The sequence below is a fragment of the Oncorhynchus nerka genome, linkage group LG12 (genome assembly GCF_034236695.1).
Source record: "Oncorhynchus nerka isolate Pitt River linkage group LG12, Oner_Uvic_2.0, whole genome shotgun sequence".
NCBI lineage: Eukaryota > Metazoa > Chordata > Actinopteri > Salmoniformes > Salmonidae > Oncorhynchus > Oncorhynchus nerka.
Window position 1 is genome coordinate 70988167 of NC_088407.1, and position 24840 is coordinate 71013006.

Below are 24840 nucleotides of genomic sequence, written 5' to 3' on the forward strand. Positions count from 1 at the left end.
TTTTTTCCTACTGTGTTATTGACTTGTTTATTGTTTACTCCATGTGTAACTCTGTGTTGTTGTCTGTCACACTGCTATGCTTCATCTTGGCCAGGTCGCAGTTGTTAATGAGAACTTGTTTTCAACTAGCCTAATCTGGCCCTCAAACCATCACGGTCAACTAATTGGCTGATTCATCCCCCTCCTCTCCCATGTAACTATTCCCCAGGTCGTTGCTGTAAATGAGAATGTGTTCTCAGTCAACTTACCTGGTAAAATAACGGATAAATAAAACTATCACCTAGCCCATGTGACCAGTAGACTATGTTGCACTCAAATGACACCCTATTCCCTTTATAGAACATTACTGTTAGTCAAAAACTAGTGCACTATAAAAAGGAAATAGGGTTCCATTTGGGACGTATCCTATATCATTGACATACCAGTTTACTGGGAGGGAAGACGTCTCTGGGTCTCTTTCGTCTTCTAATCTTTACAGTCAGTCTCTGCCCCTTCACTGCAGCAGGATCAAACGAATCTGAAACAGCATGGAATACACATTTAAGTGATAATGCCCGAGAAGCCGATATTTGGAGGATACAGTGCCTTGCGAAAGTATTCGGCCCCCTTGAACTTTGCGACCTTTTGCCACATTTCAGGCTTCAAACATAAAGATATAAAACTGTATTTTTTTGTGAAGAATCAACAACAAGTGGGACACAATCATGAAGTGGAACGACATTTATTGGATATTTCAAACTTTTTTTAACAAATCAAAAACTGAAAAATTGGGCGTGCAAAATTATTCAGCCCCCTTAAGTTAATGGTACGGGTGTTGTTAGGCCCGAAACGAAGTCGAGGGCCAGCAAACCGTGCAAATATATCCTCCAAACACTGGCTTCGAGTGCATTATCACGTTCATGCAGGTTACCAACATGCTCAAATAATAACTGACATATTTTAATTTAAAACGTTATTTTAGATTAATTTAGTCACACTAGTTCATCCTTCCCCGAGATATAGCCCCGACACACATCTAGGGTTGCTACCCAACCTGGCTGGTTGTTCGTTCTATCGGTCCGGTTATCCCTTGCTTGCTTGCTAGCCAAATACGGATAATTTACAGTCACGTCGAACAGTGCAGCCAGAATAACAGTAAAGTAAGCGCATGTGTATTTGTTTGGAGACTTCCAAACAAAGCCTTATTGCTATTATAAACTGCTTACCAATGTAATTAGAACATTAAAAGAGAGTTGTTCTTTCAAACCCTTGGTATACGGTCTGATATTGGCTGTCAGCCAATCAGTATTCAGGGCTCAAACCACCCAGTTTATAATGATACTTATACAGATGACACAGATGTGATATGTGGGAATTTGCAAGTTCATCATTGCAAATAAGAATTGGTTCTTAATTAACTGACTTAACTGTATAAATAATGTATGGGAACATAAATGCATGTTGACTTTCTCACCAGGGGGGTAGTCAGCCTCCAGGTCCAAAAGTTGAGGGGAGGAAGGAGCTGTGCTGGGGTGCTCTGAAGGCTTCTCTGCCCCTCTCTGGGGGTTGGATGTGGAGGTGGACTCGTCCTCTCCACCCCAGCTGTGGGGGGTGGACACGGCCTCCGACTCCAGGTCCCCACTGTAGGCGCTGCCTTGATCTGTGGATAAACACCACAGACAGACAGACAACATGTTATGTGAGCAATCAGTAAGAGCCTCCACCACAGAGAGATTTTCATTTAAAAAGTTGCTTTTCAAACACAATGCCTATCTATTAATACAGGTTCATCTCATTATGGAGGTAACATGTATTTTGCAAGAGAGACCTGTTCAAGCTGGGGTGCCAAGCAACAATAAAGATAAAGTAACGTTCTCATACACAATACATAGTTCAGAGTAAAAACTATTCTCTTCACCTCCATGGGAGACAGGTTTGTCTTTCTCCTCCTCCTCGGCCACGGTCTGAGATGGAACATTGTATTTTCTGTCCTTGAGCTCTGAACGGCTTAACGAGGGAGGTATTACCATGGGCACTGGCACCTGGACAGGGGGCACAAAGAACAGAACAATATGGTTCAACCAGCCAAGTTAACAGACCGTTAAAAGAATGCACCATGAAACATGGTGGGGTTCTCAGAAGTATATCAATCCAAGACATGAGGGTGTTTGTGGGGGCCTGTGAGTGTTAAGGACATCAGGGATGGGTACTTCCCGGTAATTCCCGTTGAAAAATGGAAAATAAAGTATCTACTCTGAGGCATATAAAGAGAAAGTGGATGTGGGCATGAGGAGAGGACACAGAGCAGACGTACAGGCACAGGGATACCCATGGGCACAGGAGTGTACTGGCTGTACAAGCTCATAGGCACTGGGATGAAGACTGGCACAGGAACAGGCATCACAATCACCCGCACTTTCTCCCCGTTCTCTGTGTACGTAAACCCAGTCTCTGCGAATCCTAAAACAACAATAACATCAACAACAACGAGAGAGAGGATGATGAACAGATGTCAATACTAAACCTTTAAACCCACTATGTACATGTAGTGCAAGGTATGATTTACAAATTCAGCGGCAGGGCGAGGCCAAAGAAATATAATGAACACATTATTAGAACTTCATGGACAGGGCTGGTTTGTTGTGAAAAATAAAAGTATATATATATATATACTATATACACACGACTACCTGGTTGTGTATATATATATATATATATATATATATATATATATATATGTATGTTTAAAAAAAGTTGCAAATGATTAGAATTGCGTGGTGTTTTTTGTACCCGTTAATGTCATGGATTTCTCTGTGGTCTGCGTCTGAATCTGGCAGCTGGTCTGCTGGTCCAGCATGAGGGGTTTACAGATGATGGCCTTGTTTTTCATGATCCTCCGGCGGGCTGAGATCCTCATGGCTTCCGTCTGGGTGCTCGCATCGCCCAGGCTCTTGCCATGAGAGTTAGACGTCGGAAGAGCTCCTGCAAGCAAAACGAAAAACAGTCTTACCTCCAAAGCTTATATTACTAGACCTTGTCTTCACAATGTCTTAACCATGCTTGGTGTTCCACAGTGTTCTAGATGAGTTTGCTAGCTACCAGTCAAGGCAGTGGCAGCCGTAGTATGGGGCTGGTCAGCAGGAGAGGTGGCCAACGATACAACATCAGCAATGACAGGAGCTGGCTTGGAGAAGGGGAATGGAGTTTGGGATGGACCTTTAGCGGGAGAAAGAGAAAGAAGGGCAAGGATGAGAGACATGTTGAGTAGTATGCCTAAATCCGTCATTAAAAAGGAAATGTAGCAATACGTCAGACAACAAGGTAGTCGTTTTCAAGAGGAATTTAATTGAGTAAATAATTGAGTAGTACCCTGTGTAGCAGTGGTGCCATTGCTAGTCCAAGGGTGCTGTTGGAAGGTCTGATAGCAGTACTGAATGACACACTCCAAGGTACAGAACAGCTTCACAGCCCCAAAACACTTCAGTTGCTCTTTCATCTTCCCTTGACGTCTGCAGCACTCACACTTAGCCATCTGGGAGGGAATGACAACAAACAGGTCAGCAATTCAAAGGACTTCAACCATTTGTGGACTAAATAGACAGCTCCCAGTTATCAAACCAGGAAGTGGTTGTGAGGTAATCAAATCAAGAGAGTGAGACCAGGGCCTGAATTTAGAAAACGTCTCAAGAGTAGGAGTGCTAATCTAGGATCAGGTCCCTGCTGTCCATGTAAAACTGATCCTAAATCAGCACTCCTACTCTAAGATGATTGCTACATACAACCCAGAGGTCAACATGCATAAAGATGATTTTAGCTCTGACCTCATAGAAAAGAACAGTGTAATTTGACATGCACGCCTCACTGCAGAACTCCTGCATCTTGCCACCAAAGTGGTTGTGGATCATATTGGGGCTGATGTTGGCACAGTAGGCACACATCCGCCATGGCCCCTTCATGTCGTGCTTGAAGAGCAGATTACAGCCTGTTACAGTCACACAGACACACACAAAGAGATACATATGATGAGGATAGTTGGTGTACGTGATGAGAGAAAAGGACTACGTGAAAGACGGGTTGAAAATAAATAAATCCAATGACTGAAACTTAAGTCGATATCAGAATGGATGGTCTGGGGCCACGTTAACCTCCCCTTTCATGTAAGAAAATCATGATCATCATGATTTTAGGGAAAGAGGATCATTTTGTCCATGCATTAAAATGTGAGTCTGACCAACTCCAGTCCCCTTGCTTAGGGGGTGTGGGGTCCTCCTGGGGACAATTTTGATATACATAAAAGGACCTTCAATTCCAAAATGAATGAAAATAAAAATGTTGACATCATAAAATATAATTTCCACCTCCATAAATGAACCCAAAAACATATTGGTAAAAATGATTTTAACATATTGGACCATGCATATAGCCTATGCATGGTCTATATTATCAGATGTGCTATTAGCAATATGCATTATCATCTGGAGCCCTACTGAAGCAGCATAGTGGCTATAAAATGTACATAGACAAACCCCATGCTTCAGCCGTTCTGCATTTAGCCTAATTGGACACAACATCCTGATTGTTGTTAGTTCTTCTTCTTCTTTTATAAAAATATCTATAAATATTTACTAATTATTATTCACTCAAATGTATTACAAAGTATGTCATTTCCCTTTTAAGATAGCATTGTTCCCTTTGAGCTGTTGTGTAGTGATGGTCATTCCGAGTCTGCCGGATCATTTGGCTACATTCACCTAAAATAACGGATTATTTGGCTCACAAACGGCTCTTCATTCAATAATAATTGGAAATTGAACTAAAACAAAGATTATTACTGACAAGATAGATACATGTACTGAATCTCTGTCCCTTAACAATGGGAGTCATTGTATTGGTGGATACATCTCATTGTTGTAATCATTTTTGAATATTCAATGTGGATTGTTGACGTCAATCGCCTGTATTCCATGGAGAGAGATGCTACGCTACTTTTACAAACAGAAAACCACATTTTCGTACCCTAGAAAAAGAAGTTGAACTGTATTTTAAGACGGTTAAATGCTTTACTAACAAAAAAGCTGTTAGAATGGTAAGTATATGTATGTCCCTTAAGGTCCCTGTGTAATTGTAATGTGATATTGTACCCCCTAGCTCGATTGTCCATTGTTTGTAATCTATGTATGCTTGTGTTCCCCCTCATGTGCTTTATGTATTGATGTGTTGTTAATAAAAAAAAATTAAAAATATGCTACGCTACTAGCCTCACATCATGAATATGCATAGCCAACTCCGCAAAAGTGTTTTTCTCGAAGTTGCCGGGATGTCACGTCCTACGTAATATTAGTAGACTCGTAACAACTTACGCATTACGAAACTTGCATTTGATCAAATAATACTCACGTAGCATATAAACCATATTTTTTTGTTGTTGACCAAATTTGACACTCCATTAAAAAACTCCTTGCTTGGTGACGGAACGTCGCCACCTGCTGGAGACAGATATTTTCAACAGAGTTGGGACTCTTCCTCTTCTTCTCTGCCCATGAAAAACTGTAAATCTCAAATATAAAGCCTAAAACATCGTCTACCATTGTCAGATCGTGAAATGTGAGTTAAAATAAATGTTTATCTGACCAAATTATTTTATGGCCTGCAACAAAAAAAGTATACAAAATTGTATCTGGACCAGAATGAGCCTCTCTCCTAACTATATTGCTCATGTTATGAGGAACTACCATCTTCAGAGAATATTTTTATAATTTATCTGCAGATAATTGATGTCTGCAGCTCAAAAAGCTATAGTAGCTAACAGTATGAAAACCAGGGAGACAAATCGACGTCTTTCACGATTCGGTTCCAAAAATAACAATTTAAAAAGATGGTTGTTGCGAACGACCAATCATTATCGTTGCGCAGCTGCTCCTAAACCATGCTTGAAACTCCGGTGGTAAAACTTCATTCGTAAAACGATGCCACTCGCGCAATTGAAGGTGTAAAGAAATAAAGTTAGCAATGGAAAACTGGGACCCAACTCTTTTAACAAAGGCCAACACTGCTTTAAAAATAAATTTGCCAAAACTACTTTCAAAAGTGTTTTCCTGTGATTGCATTAAGAATTGTTGTACACAGACTGCTTGTCAGAATACGTTTCCCTCCCCTACATCATTACATTGCAAAAATAGAAGCACTGGCCGGTTGCATCCTAACCTGAGTGATAAAGTAGAGGCTTTGAAGTACTTCGTGAGCAGCTACAGTAGGCTACACACCGCTCTACCGCGGTGTTGTGCATTATAGATTATTTCATTCCCGTCATCTGAACATCGGAGTGTTAGCAACAATCATGCATGTCAGTTCAGTGCACACAGCTTAATATACAATGCATTCGGAAAGTATTCAGACCCCTTGACTTTGTCCACAGTTTGTTACGTTACAGCCTTATTCTAAAATTGAAAAAATATTTCATTCTAATATCATTCTACACAAAATACCCCATAATGACAAAGAAAAAACTAGTTTTTAGACATTTTTGCAAATGCATTAAAAATAAATACATTTTAGAATAAGACCGTAATGTGATAAAATGTGGAAAAAGTCAAGGGGTCTGAATACTTTCCAAATGCACCGTATGTATGTATGTATGTATATATATTTTGAGAATACATTTATCATCTGTATTATTGCCTGGCTATGTCATGTCCAAACCAGTATCCCCCCCCCCCTCCCCAATTAAAAAAAAGAAACATCTGCTCCAGAATCAATATGACAGAAATCTGTCACAGAGATGGAGAACTTTAAACACTGAAGAGAGAAAAGGACTAGCTGAACGAGGGAAAGGACAAGGTGGAAGAGGGAAAGGACAGGGTGAACGAGGGAAAGGACTAGCTGAACGAGGGAAAGGACAAGGTGGAAGAGGGAAAGGACTAGCTGAACGAGGGAAAGGACTAGCTGAACGAGGGAAAGGACTAGCTGAACGAGGGAAAGGACTAGCTGAACGAGGGAAAGGACTAGCTGAACGAGGGAAAGGACTAGCTGAACGAGGGAAAGGACTAGCTGAACGAGGGAAAGGACTAGCTGAACGAGGGAAAGGACAAGGTGAAAGCGAGGGAGAGAAAGGGGATTCGGTACTCACTCTCGCTGCAGAAGGGCCGATCGATGAAGTCATATTTTATGACTTCTTTGACCAACTTCTCCAGTTTGCAGTATTCACACCTCACTATGACATTACGCTGTTTCTTAAACTCAACACAGCAAGGTTTGGAACAGAACTGCATGGTGCGACCCTGAAGGAACACAACAAGAGCCCAGGAGGACACAGAGCATTAGACAGATACAACTACAACCCCCATCACAAGAGCATTAGACAGATACAACTACAACCACCATCACAAGAGCATTAGACAAAACTACAACACCCATCACAAGAGCATAAAAAAAAAAATCCCCATCACAAAACTAAAGTTAAATAAAGGTTCAACTAAAAATTTATAAAAACCCCCACGACACATCAGAAATGAACAACGAGGTTCAGGAACGAGAGGGGGGTACCTACATTGTACTCGTAGAGCTCAGGTTTCCAGCGGAACTGCTGAGGGCACTGATGGCAGGAGAGTTTCACATGCCCCTTGGGGGTGGAGGTAAAGGAGGAGGGGGGAGGCATGGGCAGCCCTGGTTGATGCTTCCCTGCTCCATAGGCCCTAGCCATGTCTGGGGCGGCTCCATAGGGTAGAGGTGGAGCAGAGGTCTGTGCTGGAGCGTATGGGTGGCCAGTAGTGGGGACCCAGGACGGGGGATAAGGACGGAAGTAGCCCTGGGGTGGTGCTGGAGGACCAGTGGACGAGGAGCCATTCATCTGGCCCTGCTGGGGGGGAGGCTGGCTGCCTTCGGCCTCCTATCAGATTACATCGTAGGAGAGCACATTAAAAGAGCCATATTATGTATTCTGTAAAAATCCGTATTCTAAAGGCTGATTGGCATCTTATTTTTATGTATGGTTCTGCATAATGTATAATTATGTAAAATCTACCTAACAGAGACCGAACAGTCTTTAATAAACACACACAGAAAGCACAGATCATATGTATCAATCCATTTAACCAATAGATCAATGAGCAGCACCCGGAAGGTCTTGACACAGGTGTAGGAGCAGAAGTTGCGGATGGTGCCGTCCACCATGGCCAGGTGGTACTGAGAGACAGCCTTCACTTTGCAGTAGGTACATGGGAATGCCGTTCCTGTGTGTGACAACAGGGGGACGGTTATTATAGAATGGAAACTTTTTACATACTAGTCAGCAAGGTCACAGATGATCAAGCCTACCGTAAGCCATCTTTAAAACAGTCCAGTAATAAACTGTAGATATCTTTTAAAAAATCGGACTCCATAATAATACAATTCTCAGTACAATCATGTATACTGAACAAAAATCTAAAGCAACATGCAACAATTTAAATGATTTTGCGGAGTTACAGTTTATATAAGGAAATCAGTCAATTGAATTAAATTCATTAGGCCCTAATCTATGAATTTCACATGACTGGGCAGGGGTGCAGGCACAGCCAATCAGAATGAGTTTTTCCCCACAAAAGGGCTTTATTACAGACAGAAATACTCCTCCGCACCAGATCCCACAGGTGAAGAAGGTCCTGGGCTGGAGTGGTTACACGTGGTCTGCGCTTGTGAGGCAGGTTGCACGTATTGCCTAATTCTCTAAAACAAGGTTGGAGGCGGCTTATGGTAGAGAAATTACTTGTTAATACCACTGCAAATACATTTCAATACCAATTTCATGGTGAAATATTGGTTGAAATGCTAAATTGTTTCCAGGCTTGCGGGGGAAATCTGCTGACCGAGCCTAGTCCAGAAGCCATTGCAGGGTTTTTCCACTCTCTGACTAAAAATTATTGGACTAAATGGAAATGCCGACACATCCCAGAAAAAATTATAGCAGTCAGAAACAGATTTCAGACCTTTCAGACAACATAAGGCCTAAAATATCGATAAATAAAATACATTTGCAGACTTCCGCTTATACCATGGTAAAGTCAATGCTACCTGACAGTTCGTTCTGAGGCCAGCTTTTATTGACACAGATGGAGTTGCAGAAGAGTTCCACCTTGCCCTCCGAGTCGGTGCTCTCCAACATGTCAGACATGAGCCTCAGGTCACGGCAGCGTCCGCACGGCATCACCTTGGTGGTTGTCTGTCATACAGAAACAATTGGAAAGAGTGGATAAAACTAGGAGAGATTTGATGATGGCCAAGATGAGAAGGGGACTCAGTGAGATAAATGTGCATAATAGCAATAATTTATTCACAGAGAAACATTGAGAGGAACGAGCCTCAGAGGGGAGGCCCATCCTCCGACTACCTGATAGAACAGCGGTTCCCAAACCTTTTCACTCTGGGCCCCCTTCCAACTTTAGGGAACACCCCCTCCCCCCGCGCGCACCCATGCCATGTCTATTTCTATGGGCACAAGCACTGTTCATGACAAACTGTTCAACCCCTCTTGTTGGTGGAGAGAATTTTGGGTTAAAGCTTATTTCCTGCAATTCTACACATTTTGTCATGGGTTGCAAAGCAAATTTAGGAGTTTAAAATCATTTCTTGCAATTGTAAACATTTTGCCACGTCTAATGTGTATTCATGTGCTATTTGAGTGACAAAAAAAGTTACAATAATATATATGGGATAAAAAAAGACTAAATAAAAAAACATTAGCTGAAATGGGCTAGTTGTAAACAGCACTCTAAGGTATTCAATAACTAACATGACAAGAGGAACTGATAATGCAGTACCTAATGTGTGTTCCACTATTACAACTTTCAACAGTAAGTTTAAAGCCGAACTGAGTTCCTTTTTTTGGGAACTCAGCCGACCCCGGTGCCCCACAGTTTAGGAACCACTGTGATAGAAGACCATATGACCAAGGCTAGACAGTTTTCAAAAGTGGAGTACGGTTTCTATGGAGAACCGTCTGTGTGTACTACTTGACTGTACGTGCTTACCTGCTTATAAGTGCTAATGCAGGTAGGACTACAGAACTTTATGGTGACGCCCTCTACTCGAAGTCTCCGGCAGTTCCTGTCAGCACTGGCGCAGTACTCGCCACAGCTCTCACAGACGTTTATGACCAGGTTGTGGGAGGAGCGGAAGCGCATGAAGCACTCATCACTGCACAGTTTGTGCAAGGAGCCCTGGTGAGTCACCTCGTGCTGAATCTGAGAGAGAGAGGTGGATGGAGAATGATCAAATCAGGCAAAATTATCAAGTCAAATAAAACATTTCCTCATGTAACCTCACCTGCGATTGAGTTAGAACTAGAAGTGAACTAGTCGAACCAGTGGTTGTCTGTCATGTCCCTTACCGTGTTGCTTTTCTTGCACATACTGCACCTCAGGGTGGCAGGCTCTTGGACAGAAGGCTTGGAGAGAGGCCCTGGTTTCCTCCTGCGGTTGAACACGGAGAGGCAGAATTGGCTACAGAAATCCTTCAGGTTATTGTCTGTAATGACACTGATCACATCTTTGGGGTCCTCGATCTCCCTGAAGATATGAGTTATACAGAATAAATAAATAGTTAGAAACAGCAATAAAGTTAAGAGAATTTTACAGTAATGGGGAAGACAAAAAAATAAAATGTTATTTGGAGCACCACCACAGTTCAGCTGGGACTTGGATGACAGTGGCTGAGTGACTCACTTGAGGCACTGGTAACAGGTTCTCAGTTTGATGGCAGGCAGGGTGAACCCAGTGAGGCAGACGGTGGAGCAGAAGAGCTGGGTGGATCCTTTCCGTTGGAAGGCAGTCTGACCGCGCAGCAGGATCTTAGAGCAGCCTGAGCAGGACACACGCACTGCGTTGGCTGGGTTGGAGCTGCTGGGGGCTTGGGGTTGGGGCTGGGGTGGCTGGGGCACTGGAGCCAGGCTCCTGAGGGTCATTGTTGGCCCCTGTGGAACTACACTTCTTCCTGGTCCAAATATGGAGGTTGTGTTCTGGGAGGCTACCATAGAGCCTGAAGGAGACAGGGCAGAATCAAGCACCTATTTATTTTATTGTGAATATATACAGTACCAGTCAAAAGTTTGGACACACCTACTCATTCCAGGGTTTTTCTTTATTTGACTATTTTCTACATTAAAAGTGTAAGTGTTAAATAAATCAAAATGTATTTTAAATTTCAGATTCTTCAAAGTAGCCACCCTTTGCCTTGATGACAGCTTTGCACACATGATATTGTTTTTTGCACACTTGGCACTATTTTCTACATTCTACAATGTAGAAAATAGAAAAAATAATGAAAAACCCTTGAATGAGTAGGTGTGTCCAAACATTTGACTGGTACTGTATGTAAGAGATTAAACAACATGACACAAGTACTGTATCTCCACATCAAATTGAGGAATGTAAATGCCTGCTTATTGGAACCATCTGTAAATATTGGTAAAAAAAATATATAAAAGCTTCTACCATAACCAGAGAGCATAAGATTCACCGCCTTCTAACACTTTGTTTCAACATTTATGATCTTTCCATGTCTCTCTCTCATTGAACAATAGACCCAAATATTTGAACGTAGAAACCCTACCAATAGGATGTCCATACAAAAACAGTTAATTATCAGCAACTTTCTTCTTTGAGAAGAACATACAGCAAAGACTTCTGCACTGATCATTTGAATCCCCAGTCAATCAACCATCTTTAAACAGCCAACTGAACAAAAATATAAAACACAACATGCAACAATTTCAAAAATGTTACTGAGTTATAGCTTATAGTTATAGCTAAGGAAATCAGTCAATTGAAATAAATTCATTAGGTCCTAAACTATGGATTTCACATGACTGGGAATACAGCTATACATTGGTTTGTCACAGATACCTTAAAAAACTGGAACTGGAACATGCTGTCGCACACATCGATCAAGAGCATCCCGGACATGGTCAATGGGTGACGTGTGGGGAGTATGCAGGCCATGGAAGAACTGGGACATTTTCAGTTTCCAGGCATTGTGTACAGATCGTGCGACATGGGGCTGTGCATTATCTTGCTGAAACATGAGGTGATGGCGGCAGATGAATGGCACGACTATAGGCCTCAGGATCTTGTCATCCGTGAAGATCACACTTTCCTGAGATGGTTTGTGACAGTTTGTGCAGAAATTATTTGGTTGTGCAAACCCAGTTTCATCAGTGGCTGGATGGGTGGGTGGCTGGATTCAGACGATCCCAAAAAAGCCAGTTGTGGAGATCCTGGACTGGCGTGGTTGCACGTGGTCTGCAGTTGTGAGGCCAGTTGGAACATACTGCCAAATTCTCTAAAACGAAGCTGGAGGTGGCTTATGGTAAATAAATTAACATTAAATTAGCTGGCAACAGCTCTGGAGGGCATTCCTGCAGTCAGCATGCCAACTGCACGCTCCCTCAAAACTTGAGACATCAGTGGCGTTGTGTGACAAAACTGCACATGTTAGAGTGGCCTTTTATTGTCCCCAGCATAAGGTGCACCTGTGTAATGATGCTGTTTAATCAGATTCTTGATATGCCACACCTGTAAGGTGGATGGATTATCTTGGCAAAGGATAAATGCTCACCAACATGGACATAAAAAAAATGTGCACTCAATTTGAGAAATAAGCGTTTTATGCTAATGTAAATTACGGGGATCTTTTATTTTAGCTCATGAAACATGGGACCAACACGCTACGTTTATATTTTTGTTTAGTATAGCTTGTTGAATCAATTTGATCACGAGACATACCTTCCCCTCTTCGACATAGCTCCATTGTCAGCATATAGGGAAGCCCCAATGCTCCAACCACAGTCGTAAACACATTGTTGATCATAATGTTGAACAGAATAGGACTGACAGAAATGCCTTGAGGAATACAATTATCAACTCCATAATCAGATAAATTGGATCCTATTTTAACTTGAAAAGAACGGCTAAATAAGAAGACCAGAACCCATTTATATAACCCCCCCCACCAATACCCTGTCTTTCCATGTTAATCAGAAGGCCTTTTCTCCACATAGTGTTGTATGCCTTTTCAATGTCAAAAAGACAGTAGCCATGACTTATTTGATGACCAGAGTTTGTTCCCACTTCATTGATCACCTTTACTAATGCCTCCAAGGTAGATCTACCTTTATGGAATCCACTTTGACATTTGTGTTCAAAGAAATAAGACAGTCCGTTGAAAATCTTTTTCATCCGTTTACATAGGTTAAAGGTCAGTGCTATTGGTCTCTAATAAGGTAAACGGCGCATTTCCATCCAGGAGGTATAACCCCTTGACTCCAGATCTTATTAAATAATCCCAGGAGAATCTTTATGACCCCATAAAGAAGATGCTTAAACACTGCATAACACAATTTATTATGACCGGGGCGGTCCATCCACAGCCTATTAGGGCTAATCGCATCCCATGCAATGTAATCAGCATCCAAAGAGTCAACAACATCCCTCTTCTTATAGACATTAATATGAGCGTTAAAATCTCACGACTGTGTTCAAAGTAACTCCACTATGTAGTCGTGGGCAAAACATTTTGAGAATGACACAAATATGAATTTCCACAAAGTGTGCTGCTTCAGTGTGTTTAGATATTTTTGACAGATGTTACTATGGAATACTGAAGTATAATTACAAGAATTTCATAAGCATCAAAGGCTTTTATTGACAATTACATGAAGTTGATGCAAAGAGTCAATATTTGCAGTGTTGACCCTTCTTTTTCAAGACCTCTGCAATCCGCCCTGGCATGCTGTCAATTAACTTCTGGGCCACATCCTGACTGATGGCAGCCCATTCTTGCATCATCAATGCTTTGAGTTTGTCAGCATTTGTGGGTTTTTGTTTGTACCACCCGCCTCTTGAGGATTGACCACAAGCTCTCAATGGGATTAAGGTCTGGGGAGTTTCCTGGCCATGGACCCAAAATATCAATGTTTTGTTCCCCAAGCCACTTAGTTAGGTGCTCTATCATGCTGGAACAGGCATTGTTCGTCACCAAAATGTTCCTGGATGGTTGGGAGAAGTTGCTCCGGGAGGATGTGTCGGTAACATTCTTTATTCATGGCTGTGTTCTTAGGCAAAACTGTAAGTGAGCCCAGTCCCTTGACTGAGAAGGATACTGTACTGTTGGCATGACACAGGACTGATGGTAGCGCTCACCTTGTCTTGACACCAGGCCATCCTCCAAAAGTCTTTGCCTCACTGTGCGTGCAGATGCACTCACACCTGCCTGCTGCCATTCCTGAGCAAGCTCTGTACTGGTGGTGCCCTGATGCCGCAGCTGAATCAACTTTAGGAGACGGTCCTGGCGCTTGCTGGACTTTCTTGGGTGCCCTGAAGCCTTCTTCACAACAATTGAACTGCTCTCCTTGAAGTTCTTGATTATCCGATAAATGGTCGATTTAGGTGCAATCTTACTGGCAGCAATATCCTTGCCTGTGAAGCCCTTTTTATGCAAAGCAATGATGATGGCACGTGTTTCCTTGCAGGTAACCATGGTTGACAGAGGAAGAACAATGATTCCAAGCACCACCCTCCCTTTGAAGCTTTCAGTCTGTTATTCAATCAGCATGACAGAGTAATCTCCAGCCTTGTCCTCGTCAACACTCTCATCCGTGTCAACGAGAGAATCACTGACATGATGTCAGCTGGTCCTTTTGTGGCAGGGCTGAAATGCAGTGGAAATATTTTTTGGGGATTCAGTTCATTTGCATGGCAAAGATGGACTTTGCAATTAATTGCAATTCATCTGATCACTCTTCATAACATTCTGGAGTATATGCAAATTGCCATCATACAACCTGAGGCAGCAGACCTTGTGAAAATTCATATTTGTGTCATTCTCAAAACTTTTGGCCACGACTGTACATTAGCAAATGTCTTCCCCAACAGGTTAGCCTTTTCTTAATCTGATACAGAGATTATCACCATCAACCAAAACAGGAATTCGAGTACTTTTGCTTCTTCCAGTCATCTTCTTCAACATGGACCAAACATCTTCCAGTTCTGTACCCCTGCCTATTGTAGAACTTACCCGTCTCCATGCATTTCTCTTGGAAGACTTAACGACCCTATACAGTAAAGCTCTCTTCTTTGGAAATTAACCAGATTTTCAGGAGTCAAAATCTTACGTAATACTCTGTAGGCCCTATTTCGTTCCTCAAATAGCCGCAGAGCACTCTTACATTTACATTACATTTAAGTCATTTAGCAGACGCTCTTATCCAGAGCGACTTACACATTTTCAGTCCACAAAGGAACCACCCTTCTTTCCTTACCCACTTCACTCACTGGTATATGTAAGTTCGCTGCATTCAAAATAAGAGATTGCCTCTAGGCAGCATCAACAGGTCTCTCTAGAGACAACTCTGCAACAGAGTTTAAACAATGTTCTCCAAACGTTTCCCAGTCCGCTTTAGGAAAGCCCCATATTCTGAATGGTGCCTTATCTGGAATAGTGACATCACAATTCATGGTACATCAAACTGGGAAATGGCCACTCCCAACAGTAGAATCATCCATTACACTCACACATTGCTGCAATAGAGTTAGAATCCAGTGTGAGGTCCAGGCAGGATGTAACCCCTCTGACACCATCTATTCTTGTACCACATCCATCGTTAAGACATACTAATGCTCTTACTATCCTCATATCTTCGACAATCACACAATTAACATCTGTATGTGTGCATCCACAAACTAATGTGTATTAAAGTCACCACATCATATCTCTCTAGAACCCAAGCATCCTGATAATTCATCAAGCATCGCTACTGATAGTTGTCAACAAGGACTGTAGAAATTGAAAAGCTTAATATGTACCTGTACTGTAGACTTCCACCATCACACATTCATATTCAGGTGGAACAGATACTGTATATTACAATACGCAAGACTAGTTGTTCTATCAAGATCTGATTGAACAATAACCAGGAATAATAAAATAAAGATGTGGTCTAAGCCACGTCTCTTGAAGACATATCACATCAGGTTTAATCTCTAAATCAATTAGCAATAAAGCTTCTAGCATTCCATTGAAGGAAGATGATAAAACACATAATACAACAATTTATTCTGTTCCTGATCATCTGATGTATCAAGGGTACTGAAACTTCAGTAATGTTCAGTATTTCTTGGAATGCCTTCACTACTTTCATTATTTGTGCAGTCCTGCTCTTTTTCATATGGCCGATGTTGATTGCTCTACACAAGAAAGCTATGAAGTCTATACGATTTACAACCCTGGATTTCTCTGTTACCATGTATTTATGCTCGCGTGTCACATTGACACTAGTCCGAGGTGCCATGGACCCCTTCGGTGCTATGGGCATCCTAGAAGCAGCCACCACTGACTGCTAATGTACTGGAAGCAGAGCATTTAGATCAAAAGGCTTGTTCATTTTCCAAACAGCCTCCACAAGGGATACATTATTCGTTACTTGGTACCTCTGCGCTTCCATGGCTTGTATTGTACTTCACATCACCAGTATGCTGCACTACGCGCTCACAGTTGCATCATTTAATTTAGTATCAGATATACATTTCCGTACACTTCATCCCCACCCCACCTTGCACATCTAATATAACCTTTGTACACAATGGCAATATGCTCTGTCATTTGGCATAAAAGCACTGAAGTGGAGCTGGCACATATTCTCTGACACGGTAACTTAGCATTCCTAGCACCGGCTCCGACGCTCGTCGTGGCAAGGCTTGCAAACTATTATGGACTACAAAGGGAAGCACAGCCACGAGCAGCCCAGTGACACGAACCTACCAGACATAAATAACCTCTATGCTTACATCGAGGGAAGCAAAACTGAAACATGCATGAGAGCATCAGCTGTTCCGGACGACTGTGTGATCACGCTCTCTGTAGCCGATGTGAGCAAGACCTTTAAACAGGTCAACATTCACAAGGCCGCAGGGCCAGATGGATTTAATTTAAAAATATATATTTAACCTTTATTTAACCAGAAAGGGCTTAGTACATCACTTGGGCCAAGCTTCCTGCCCTCCAGGACCTCTATACCAGGCAGTGTCAGAGGAAGGCCCAAAAAAACTGTGAAAGCCTCCAGCCATCCTTGTCATAGACTGTTATCTCTGCTACCGCACGGCAAGCGGTAGCAGCTCCTACCCCCAAGCCATAAGACTCCTGAACAGCTAATCAAATGGCTACCCAGACCCCATTTTTACACTACTCCTAAGTTTATTATCCATGCATAGTCACTTTACCTCTACCTACATGTACATATTACCTCGACTAACCGGTGCCACCGCACATTGACTCTGTACCGGTACCCCCTGTATATAGCCTCGCTACTTAATTGTTATTTTTACTTCAGTTTATTTGAGTAAATACTTTAACACTTTTTTCTTAAAACTGCATTAAGGGCTTGTAAGTAAGCATTTCACTGTAAGGTCTCTATACCTGATGTATTCGGCGCATGTGACAAATAACATTTTATTAGATTTTTTAAATTGGATTTGTACTCCGATAGGCAATATCCCTTCAAAGTTTAACAGTACCATTGTGGGATACACTCGACTGCCACTTTTCGCTCAACATCCTTTTTGCTTCAGTTACTTTCCCACCTTTCAAGAAAGTCATAACTTCTTCTATGGTTACTGTTAGTGGTATCCCAGCAGTTACCCCCATTTGGCCTTAGCACCGGGATATAGCATTTCACCCGATCCTCATTAAGGGTCAGAATTTTCTCCTGTATCATTTTACCATTTGCATAAATCAATAATTTGCCAAATATCAAAAACTTTGGCGTCCTTAAACACCCCTATCATTCTCTTAATGTTTTAGTTTGATGGTTCAGGGGAAAAACATTTTGTAGCGCTCTTCTACAGTATAGTGTCCTGTTCTAGAGCCTAATTTCAACACCACTCAATTCCCCAGCAGTATTCAGACCTCCATCATGATCCCTTCTGTTTCTCTTTTCCTACTTACAACAGCTGTAAAAGGTTGATCCCATCATTATCACAATCAAAATCAATTTCACTACTGCCAACTACATGAAGCACCTGCAATGCTGACCACAGTCACAGCACAGTCATGCTAGACCACAAAAATAAAGAAAACGTCTTCTGTTTGTACCGTCTTATTACACAAAATCAAACGCAAGTAGACCTTGTTCAAGGAAGTCATAACTTCTTCTATGGTTACTGTTAGTGGTATCCCAGCAGTTACCCCCCAGCAGGAATATAACTTCCTCACTCAACAACCCGGTCGCATTCCGCTTCGCTCCACAGGTAGTATCACATTTTCATTTCATTTCATTACAGTACAACGGTTTGATTTGTTTGATCGTAGCTAGCTACATAGCTAGCTACATAGCCGTCTTTGTATCAAAGATAATTGTGTAGTCTAGAGCGATTTTCTAGGTTAGCTAGCCAGCTATTGTCGTTCTTTTAACGCAACGTAACGTAATCAACTCTGCTAGCTAGCCAGCTAGCCCCCGAATAGCAGCACTGTAGCCACTGCCAGCTAGCCTACAAAGTCAACAACGCAGCCACTGCCAGCTAGCCTACTTCAGCAGTACTGTATCATTTTAGTCAATAAGCTTGCTACGTAAGCTTAACTCTCTGAACATTCGAGACGTGTAGTCCACTTGTCATTCCAATCTCCCTTGCATTAGCGTAGCCTCTTCTGTAGCCTGTCAACTATGTGTCTGTCTATCCCTGTTCTCTCCTCTCTGCACAGACCATACAAACGCTCCACACCGCGTGGCCGCGGCCACCCTAATCTGGTGGTCCCAGCGCGCACGACCCACGTGGAGTTCCAGGTCTCCGGTAGCCTCTGGAACTGCCGATCTGCGGCCAACAAGGCAGAGTTCATCTCAGCCTATGCCTCCCTCCAGTCCCTCGACTTCTTGGCACTGACGGAAACATGGATCACCACAGATAACACTGCTACTCCTACTGCTCTCTCTTCGTCCGCCCACGTGTTCTCGCACACCCCGAGAGCTTCTGGTCAGCGGGGTGGTGGCACCGGGATCCTCATCTCTCCCAAGTGGTCATTCTCTCTTTCTCGCCTTACCCATCTGTCTATCGCCTCCTTTGAATTCCATGCTGTCACAGTTACCAGCCCTTTCAAGCTTAACATCCTTATCATTTATCGCCCTCCAGGTTCCTCGGAGAGTTCATCAATGAGCTTGATGCCTTGATAAGCTCCTTTCCTGAGGATGGCTCACCTCTCACAGTTCTGGGCGACTTTAACCTCCCCACGTCTACCTTTGACTCATTCCTCTCTGCCTCCTTCTTTCCACTCCTCTCCTCTTTTGACCTCACCCTCTCACCTTCCCCCCCTACTCACAAGGCAGGCAATACGCTCGATCTCATCTTTACTAGATGCTGTTCTTCCACTAACCTCATTGCAACTCCCCTCCAAGTCTCCGACCACTACCTTGTATCCTTTTCCCTCTCGCTCTCATCCAACACTTCCCACACTGCCCCTACTCGGATGGTATCGCGCCGTCCCAACCTTCGCTCTCTCCCCCGCTACTCTCTCCTCTTCCATCCTATCATCTCTTCCCTCTGCTCAAACCTTCTCCAACCTATCTCCTGATTCTGCCTCCTCAACCCTCCTCTCCTCCCTTTCTGCATCCTTTGACTCTCTATGTCCCCTATCCTCCAGGCCGGCTCGGTCCTCCCCTCCCGCTCCGTGGCTCGACGACTCATTGCGAGCTCACAGAACAAGGCTCCGGGCAGCCGAGCGGAAATGGAGGAAAACTCGCCTCCCTGCGGACCTGGCATCCTTTCACTCCCTCCTCTCTACATTTTCCTCTTCTGTCTCTGCTGCTAAAGCCACTTTCTTCCACTCTAAATTCCAAGCATCTGCCTCTAACCCTACGAAGCTTTTTGCCACCTTCTCCTCCCTCCTGAATCCTCCTCCCCCCCCCCTCCTCCCTCTCTGCAGATGACTTCGTCAACCATTTTGAAAAGAAGGTCGACGACATCCGATCCTCGTTTGCTAAGTCAAACGACACCGCTGGTTCTGCTCACACTGCCCTACCCTGTGCTCTGACCTCTTTCTCCCCTCTCTCTCCAGATGAAATCTCGCGTCTTGTGACGGCCGGCCGCCCAACAACCTGCCCGCTTGACCCTATCCCCTCCTCTCTTCTCCAGACCATTTCCGGAGACCTTCTCCCTTACCTCACCTCGCTCATCAACTCATCCCTGACCGCTGGCTACGTCCCTTCAGTCTTCAAGAGAGCGAGAGTTGCACCCCCTTCTGAAAAAACCTACACTCGATCCCTCCGATGTCAACAACTACAGACCAGTATCCCTTCTTTCTTTTCTCTCCAAAACTCTTGAACGTGCCGTCCTTGGCCAGCTCTCCCGCTATCTCTCTCAGAATGACCTTCTTGATCCAAATCAGTCAGGTTTCAAGACTAGTCATTCAACTGAGACTGCTCTTCTCTGTATCACGGAGGCGCTCCGCACTGCTAAAGCTAACTCTCTCTCCTCTGCTCTCATCCTTCTAGACCTATCGGCTGCCTTCGATACTGTGAACCATCAGATCCTCCTCTCCACCCTCTCCGAGTTGGGCATCTCCGGCGCGGCCCACGCTTGGATTGCGTCCTACCTGACAGGTCGCTCCTACCAGGTGGCGTGGCGAGAATCTGTCTCCTCACCATGCGCTCTCACCACTGGCGTCCCCCAGGGCTCTGTTCTAGGCCCTCTCCTATTCTCGCTATACACAAAGTCACTTGGCTCTGTCATAAACTCACATGGTCTCTCCTATCATTGCTATGCAGACGACACACAATTAATCTTCTCCTTTCCCCCTTCTGATGACCAGGTGGCGAATCGCATCTCTGCATGTCTGGCAGACATATCAGTGTGGATGACGGATCACCACCTCAAGCTGAACCTCGGCAAGACGGAGCTGCTCTTCCTCCCGGGGAAGGACTGCCCGTTCCATGATCTCGCCATCACGGTTGACAACTCCATTGTGTCCTCCTCCCAGAGCGCTAAGAACCTTGGCGTGATCCTGGACAACACCCTGTCGTTCTCAACTAACATCAAGGCGGTGGCCCGTTCCTGTAGGTTCATGCTCTACAACATCCGCAGAGTACGACCCTGCCTCACACAGGAAGCGGCGCAGGTCCTAATCCAGGCACTTGTCATCTCCCGTCTGGATTACTGCAACTCGCTGTTGGCTGGGCTCCCTGCCTGTGCCATTAAACCCCTACAACTCATCCAGAACGCCGCAGCCCGTCTGGTGTTCAACCTTCCCAAGTTCTCTCACGTCACCCCGCTCCTCCGCTCCCTCCACTGGCTTCCAGTTGAAGCTCGCATCCGCTACAAGACCATGGTGCTTGCCTACGGAGCTGTGAGGGGAACGGCACCTCAGTACCTCCAGGCTCTGATCAGGCCCTACACCCAAACAAGGGCACTGCGTTCATCCACCTCTGGCCTGCTCGCCTCCCTACCACTGAGGAAGTACAGTTCCCGCTCAGCCCAGTCAAAACTGTTCGCTGCTCTGGCCCCCAATGGTGGAACAAACTCCCTCACGACGCCAGGACAGCGGAGTCAATCACCACCTTCCGGAGACACCTGAAACCCCACCTCTTTAAGAAATACCTAGGATAGGATAAAGTAATCCTTCTCACCCCCCCCCCCTTAAAAGACTTAGATGCACTATTGTAAAGTGGCTGTTCCACTGGATGTCATAAGGTGAACGCACCAATTTGTAAGTCGCTCTGGATAAGAGCGTCTGCTAAATGACTTAAATGTAAAATGTAAATGTTCTCCCATCTCAGCCAAGGAATTATGTAGCTCTGTCAGAGTGTTCATTCAATTATTGGTCACCTCCCTCACCAAGGTCTTTCTTGCCCAGTTTGGTCAGACAGCCAGCTCTTAGCAGAGTCTGGGGGGTTCCACATTATTTCAATTTCCAAATTATGGAGACCACTGTGCTCTTGGAAACTTTCAACACTCAAAATGGTTTTAAACCCTTCCCCAGACATATACCTCACCACGATTCTCTCTCTGAGATCAACGGACAGTTCCTTGGACTTCATGGTATAGTTTCTGCTCTGACATGCACTGTCAACTGTGGGACCTTATAGACAGGTGTGTTGCTTTCTAAATCATGTCCAAACAATTGAATTGGCCACAGGTGGACTTCAAGTCGTAATGACATCTCAAGGATGGTCGAAGGAAATTGGATGCACGTGAGCTCAATTTAGAGAGTAATAGCAAAAATTCTACAAAAATATATAGTTTTTAATTTGTCATTATGGGGTATTATGTGTAGATAAGTGAGAGAAAAATCTATTTAATCAATTTTGAATTCAGGCTGTAACACAACAAAATGTGGAATAAGTCAAGGGGTATGAATACTTTCTAAAGGCACTGTAATATGCTGATTCTCTCACCAGTGGGAGAGCCATAGGAGTTTCCTCCTCCAACGGAAAAGACAGAACTGATTCTCAGCTCCTCCTGTAACATACAACACAGAGCAGTCTGTATAATAATAATAAAACACAGTATCACAGAACCATCCAATCAAGTGTGTGAAAGCTGGGGGAAGATTAATTGAAGACAGGGCATGGGAGCATTGGCTGACCTCAGGAGTTGTGTTGTCCAGTTCCTCCTTGATATTCCGTGTTGAGGGTAGAAGGGCACAGTCATATCCTTCATCTATGGGCTCATCCTTGATGTTCATGAGGGGAGAGATGGGGGGGTCTTCTCTGTTCCCCATTGCTGGGTTCTGGAAAACATTCTCTGACCTCTGGAGGTCAGGTAAAAGGGACGAAATGGATAAATGAAGGAGACAAAAAAAATGTAATGTTCATAAAAGCATTTACACTACCTGTATACTTAAGTCATACAGTAACAGACCTCTTGACGGCTGGATCCCCCAGCCGTAGACCGATTCAGACTTCCTTCATCTGACAGAAATGGAGAAAAAGCAATTTAATGGAATCATCATCACAGCTCTAATAGTGTGCATAGCATGTGCATGAAGCGGAAAAACTATCAAATGAATGTTTTTTATTAAAATGAGTTATAACTAGCGGGACAAGGTTGCTTGCAGTCTTACCCAAGCTGTTCTCTGGTAAAGGGGACAGAGAGTGGTTAGTTGAAAGATGACTTTCTCCTTGTATGGTTAGTCTGTACTCAGCAGTTTGACTAGCCTCCTCAGAAGCTGTCAAAAGAATGACTGTTGTTAATCATTGCACAATAATTAGGCCTAAGTAGTAAGAAATTTAAAAGTTATGTTGAGAAGTAAGAAATGCTTGAGGAGGTACATCACAGGACAACTCAGGTTAGACATCATGGTTTCATTCTCACTTGTTCTAACTTTGGAAAGTGAAACTGCATCAAGGAATCTGTCAGTCGCATTTTGATCATCATCCTGAGTCTCTGCATGTTGTGTGTCAGGTCGTCCGGCTGACTCTCTGTCAGACTCCACATCACCCAGTGCCATCTTGGGCAGTGCTATGTTCCACTCCTCCTCCTCCTCATCTACCCCAAACACAGGAACCCCATCCAGCTCGTCTTCTTGCTCGACCACCCCCAGACCAGCCAGGGAGAAGGTGGCACTGGTAGGGTGAGAGATGTGAGGGAATACATGCCCCTCATCATCACTGCTAAAATCATGGTCGATGTCAGGCCGTCCGGCTGGTTCTGGTGCATCAAAGACTGGTCCGGTTGTGATGCTGCTCCAGAGAGATCTGGTTGAGAGGGGAGTGTGCTGCCTCTGGGACTCACCAGCCATGGGGGCTGAGAGCTTCACCGCCTCATCAAAAGCCTTGGACAGCCGGAGTTCATGCTGTGGGGAGGGAGACAACCAGTTTAAGTTACCACTTTGTTCCTATAGTATTAATAGTGCAGCATATTGAGGGGGAATGTTCTGACTGGGGTTTGAACCAGAAACCACATTGCATACAGAACAAGCACACTACTGCTTGTGCCATGAGGGACCATACCTCTGAACAGTTACTGTAGTAGGTACACAGCCGTAGTGGCCCTTGCTTGCAACAGCGACCCTGATCTGCGGTTATGGACTGTCTGTCATAAAGTTTCGGACCTCTTGACATAGACCGTTGTACACTTACACAGTAATACAATCTCATAACGTACTTTTGATACGAGGGTTGATTGTTCTACGAGCACTGCTACGTTAGCTAGCTAAATAGTTAGCTAGCTAACGTTAGCTCGACTGTAACGTTTAGCTAGCTACTAATGCAGTTGAAGAGGGACATATATGATGCTGGCTGTAACACGGCTGAACAGAAACAGATGGCTAACTAGTTAATAAGATAATGTCTTAATTATTCGTTTATATATTTTCACCTGAGATTTTTGTTTAGCCTCCTCTGACTCCGCCATGTTTTTGTTGCGCGCTGTTCTTCTCGGGGGAGTTTCCTTTGGCTTTGCCGCTAACGCTAGCTAGCTAGGATACACTGTTTCACAATGTTATTGTTAGAGACAGTGCAAAAGCGACTGTGCACGAGGTAGATTATTATTTGCAGGATGTGTCTGAAATCATTTTCATGGAGGGGGCATTCTAATATATGTTATTGACTGCTAGCTAGCTTTTCAATGGGAAGTTGCATGCACATCGAACTCTCCCTTTCTGCTGGTATGGCTGTACCGTAAAGCGCCATAGCTTTGCGCATACTCTGTTTATGGTCTGGTAATTTGATTCAATAAAGCAATACATTAAAATGTAACCAATCAGTAGATAAACATGGTACATATTATCTGAATTCGTACTCCATTCTATGGCTAGATAGCCAATCTGGACACTTTATTTAGTTTTCCAAGCTAAAATCCCGTTTATTTGTATTAGTCCAGTACCCTACTAGGTAGTTTAGCATTGACG

The 24840-nt window shown here is 43.8% G+C and overlaps 1 protein-coding gene across 3 annotated transcripts in view; it reads right to left on the reverse strand.

Moving 5' to 3' along the window:
- The window catches only part of si:ch211-266o15.1 (zinc finger MYM-type protein 4), a 30921-nt gene extending 6109 nt beyond the window's left edge, over positions 1 to 24812 (reverse strand). Inside the window, exons 1-21 of one of the 3 annotated variants that reach the window (XM_065025776.1) lie at positions 24309 to 24812; positions 23304 to 23784; positions 23053 to 23157; positions 22851 to 22900; positions 22576 to 22740; positions 22385 to 22448; positions 10677 to 10989; positions 10343 to 10520; positions 9984 to 10196; positions 9028 to 9175; positions 8092 to 8207; positions 7526 to 7864; positions 7106 to 7256; positions 3801 to 3961; positions 3349 to 3511; positions 3079 to 3195; positions 2770 to 2961; positions 2294 to 2439; positions 1898 to 2021; positions 1454 to 1639; positions 423 to 517 (exon numbers count right to left, since the gene is read on the reverse strand). In XM_065025776.1, the coding sequence (XP_064881848.1) occupies positions 423 to 517; positions 1454 to 1639; positions 1898 to 2021; positions 2294 to 2439; positions 2770 to 2961; positions 3079 to 3195; positions 3349 to 3511; positions 3801 to 3961; positions 7106 to 7256; positions 7526 to 7864; positions 8092 to 8207; positions 9028 to 9175; positions 9984 to 10196; positions 10343 to 10520; positions 10677 to 10989; positions 22385 to 22448; positions 22576 to 22740; positions 22851 to 22900; positions 23053 to 23157; positions 23304 to 23784; positions 24309 to 24344 (3543 nt within the window). In that variant the 5' untranslated portion in view covers positions 24345 to 24812. The remainder of the gene's footprint in view (positions 1 to 422; positions 518 to 1453; positions 1640 to 1897; positions 2022 to 2293; positions 2440 to 2769; positions 2962 to 3078; positions 3196 to 3348; positions 3512 to 3800; positions 3962 to 7105; positions 7257 to 7525; positions 7865 to 8091; positions 8208 to 9027; positions 9176 to 9983; positions 10197 to 10342; positions 10521 to 10676; positions 10990 to 22384; positions 22449 to 22575; positions 22741 to 22850; positions 22901 to 23052; positions 23158 to 23303; positions 23785 to 24308) is intronic. The other 2 variants (XM_029675787.2, XM_065025777.1) reach the window with 2 other exon arrangements.
- Between the last annotated feature and the right edge of the window lie 28 nt (positions 24813 to 24840).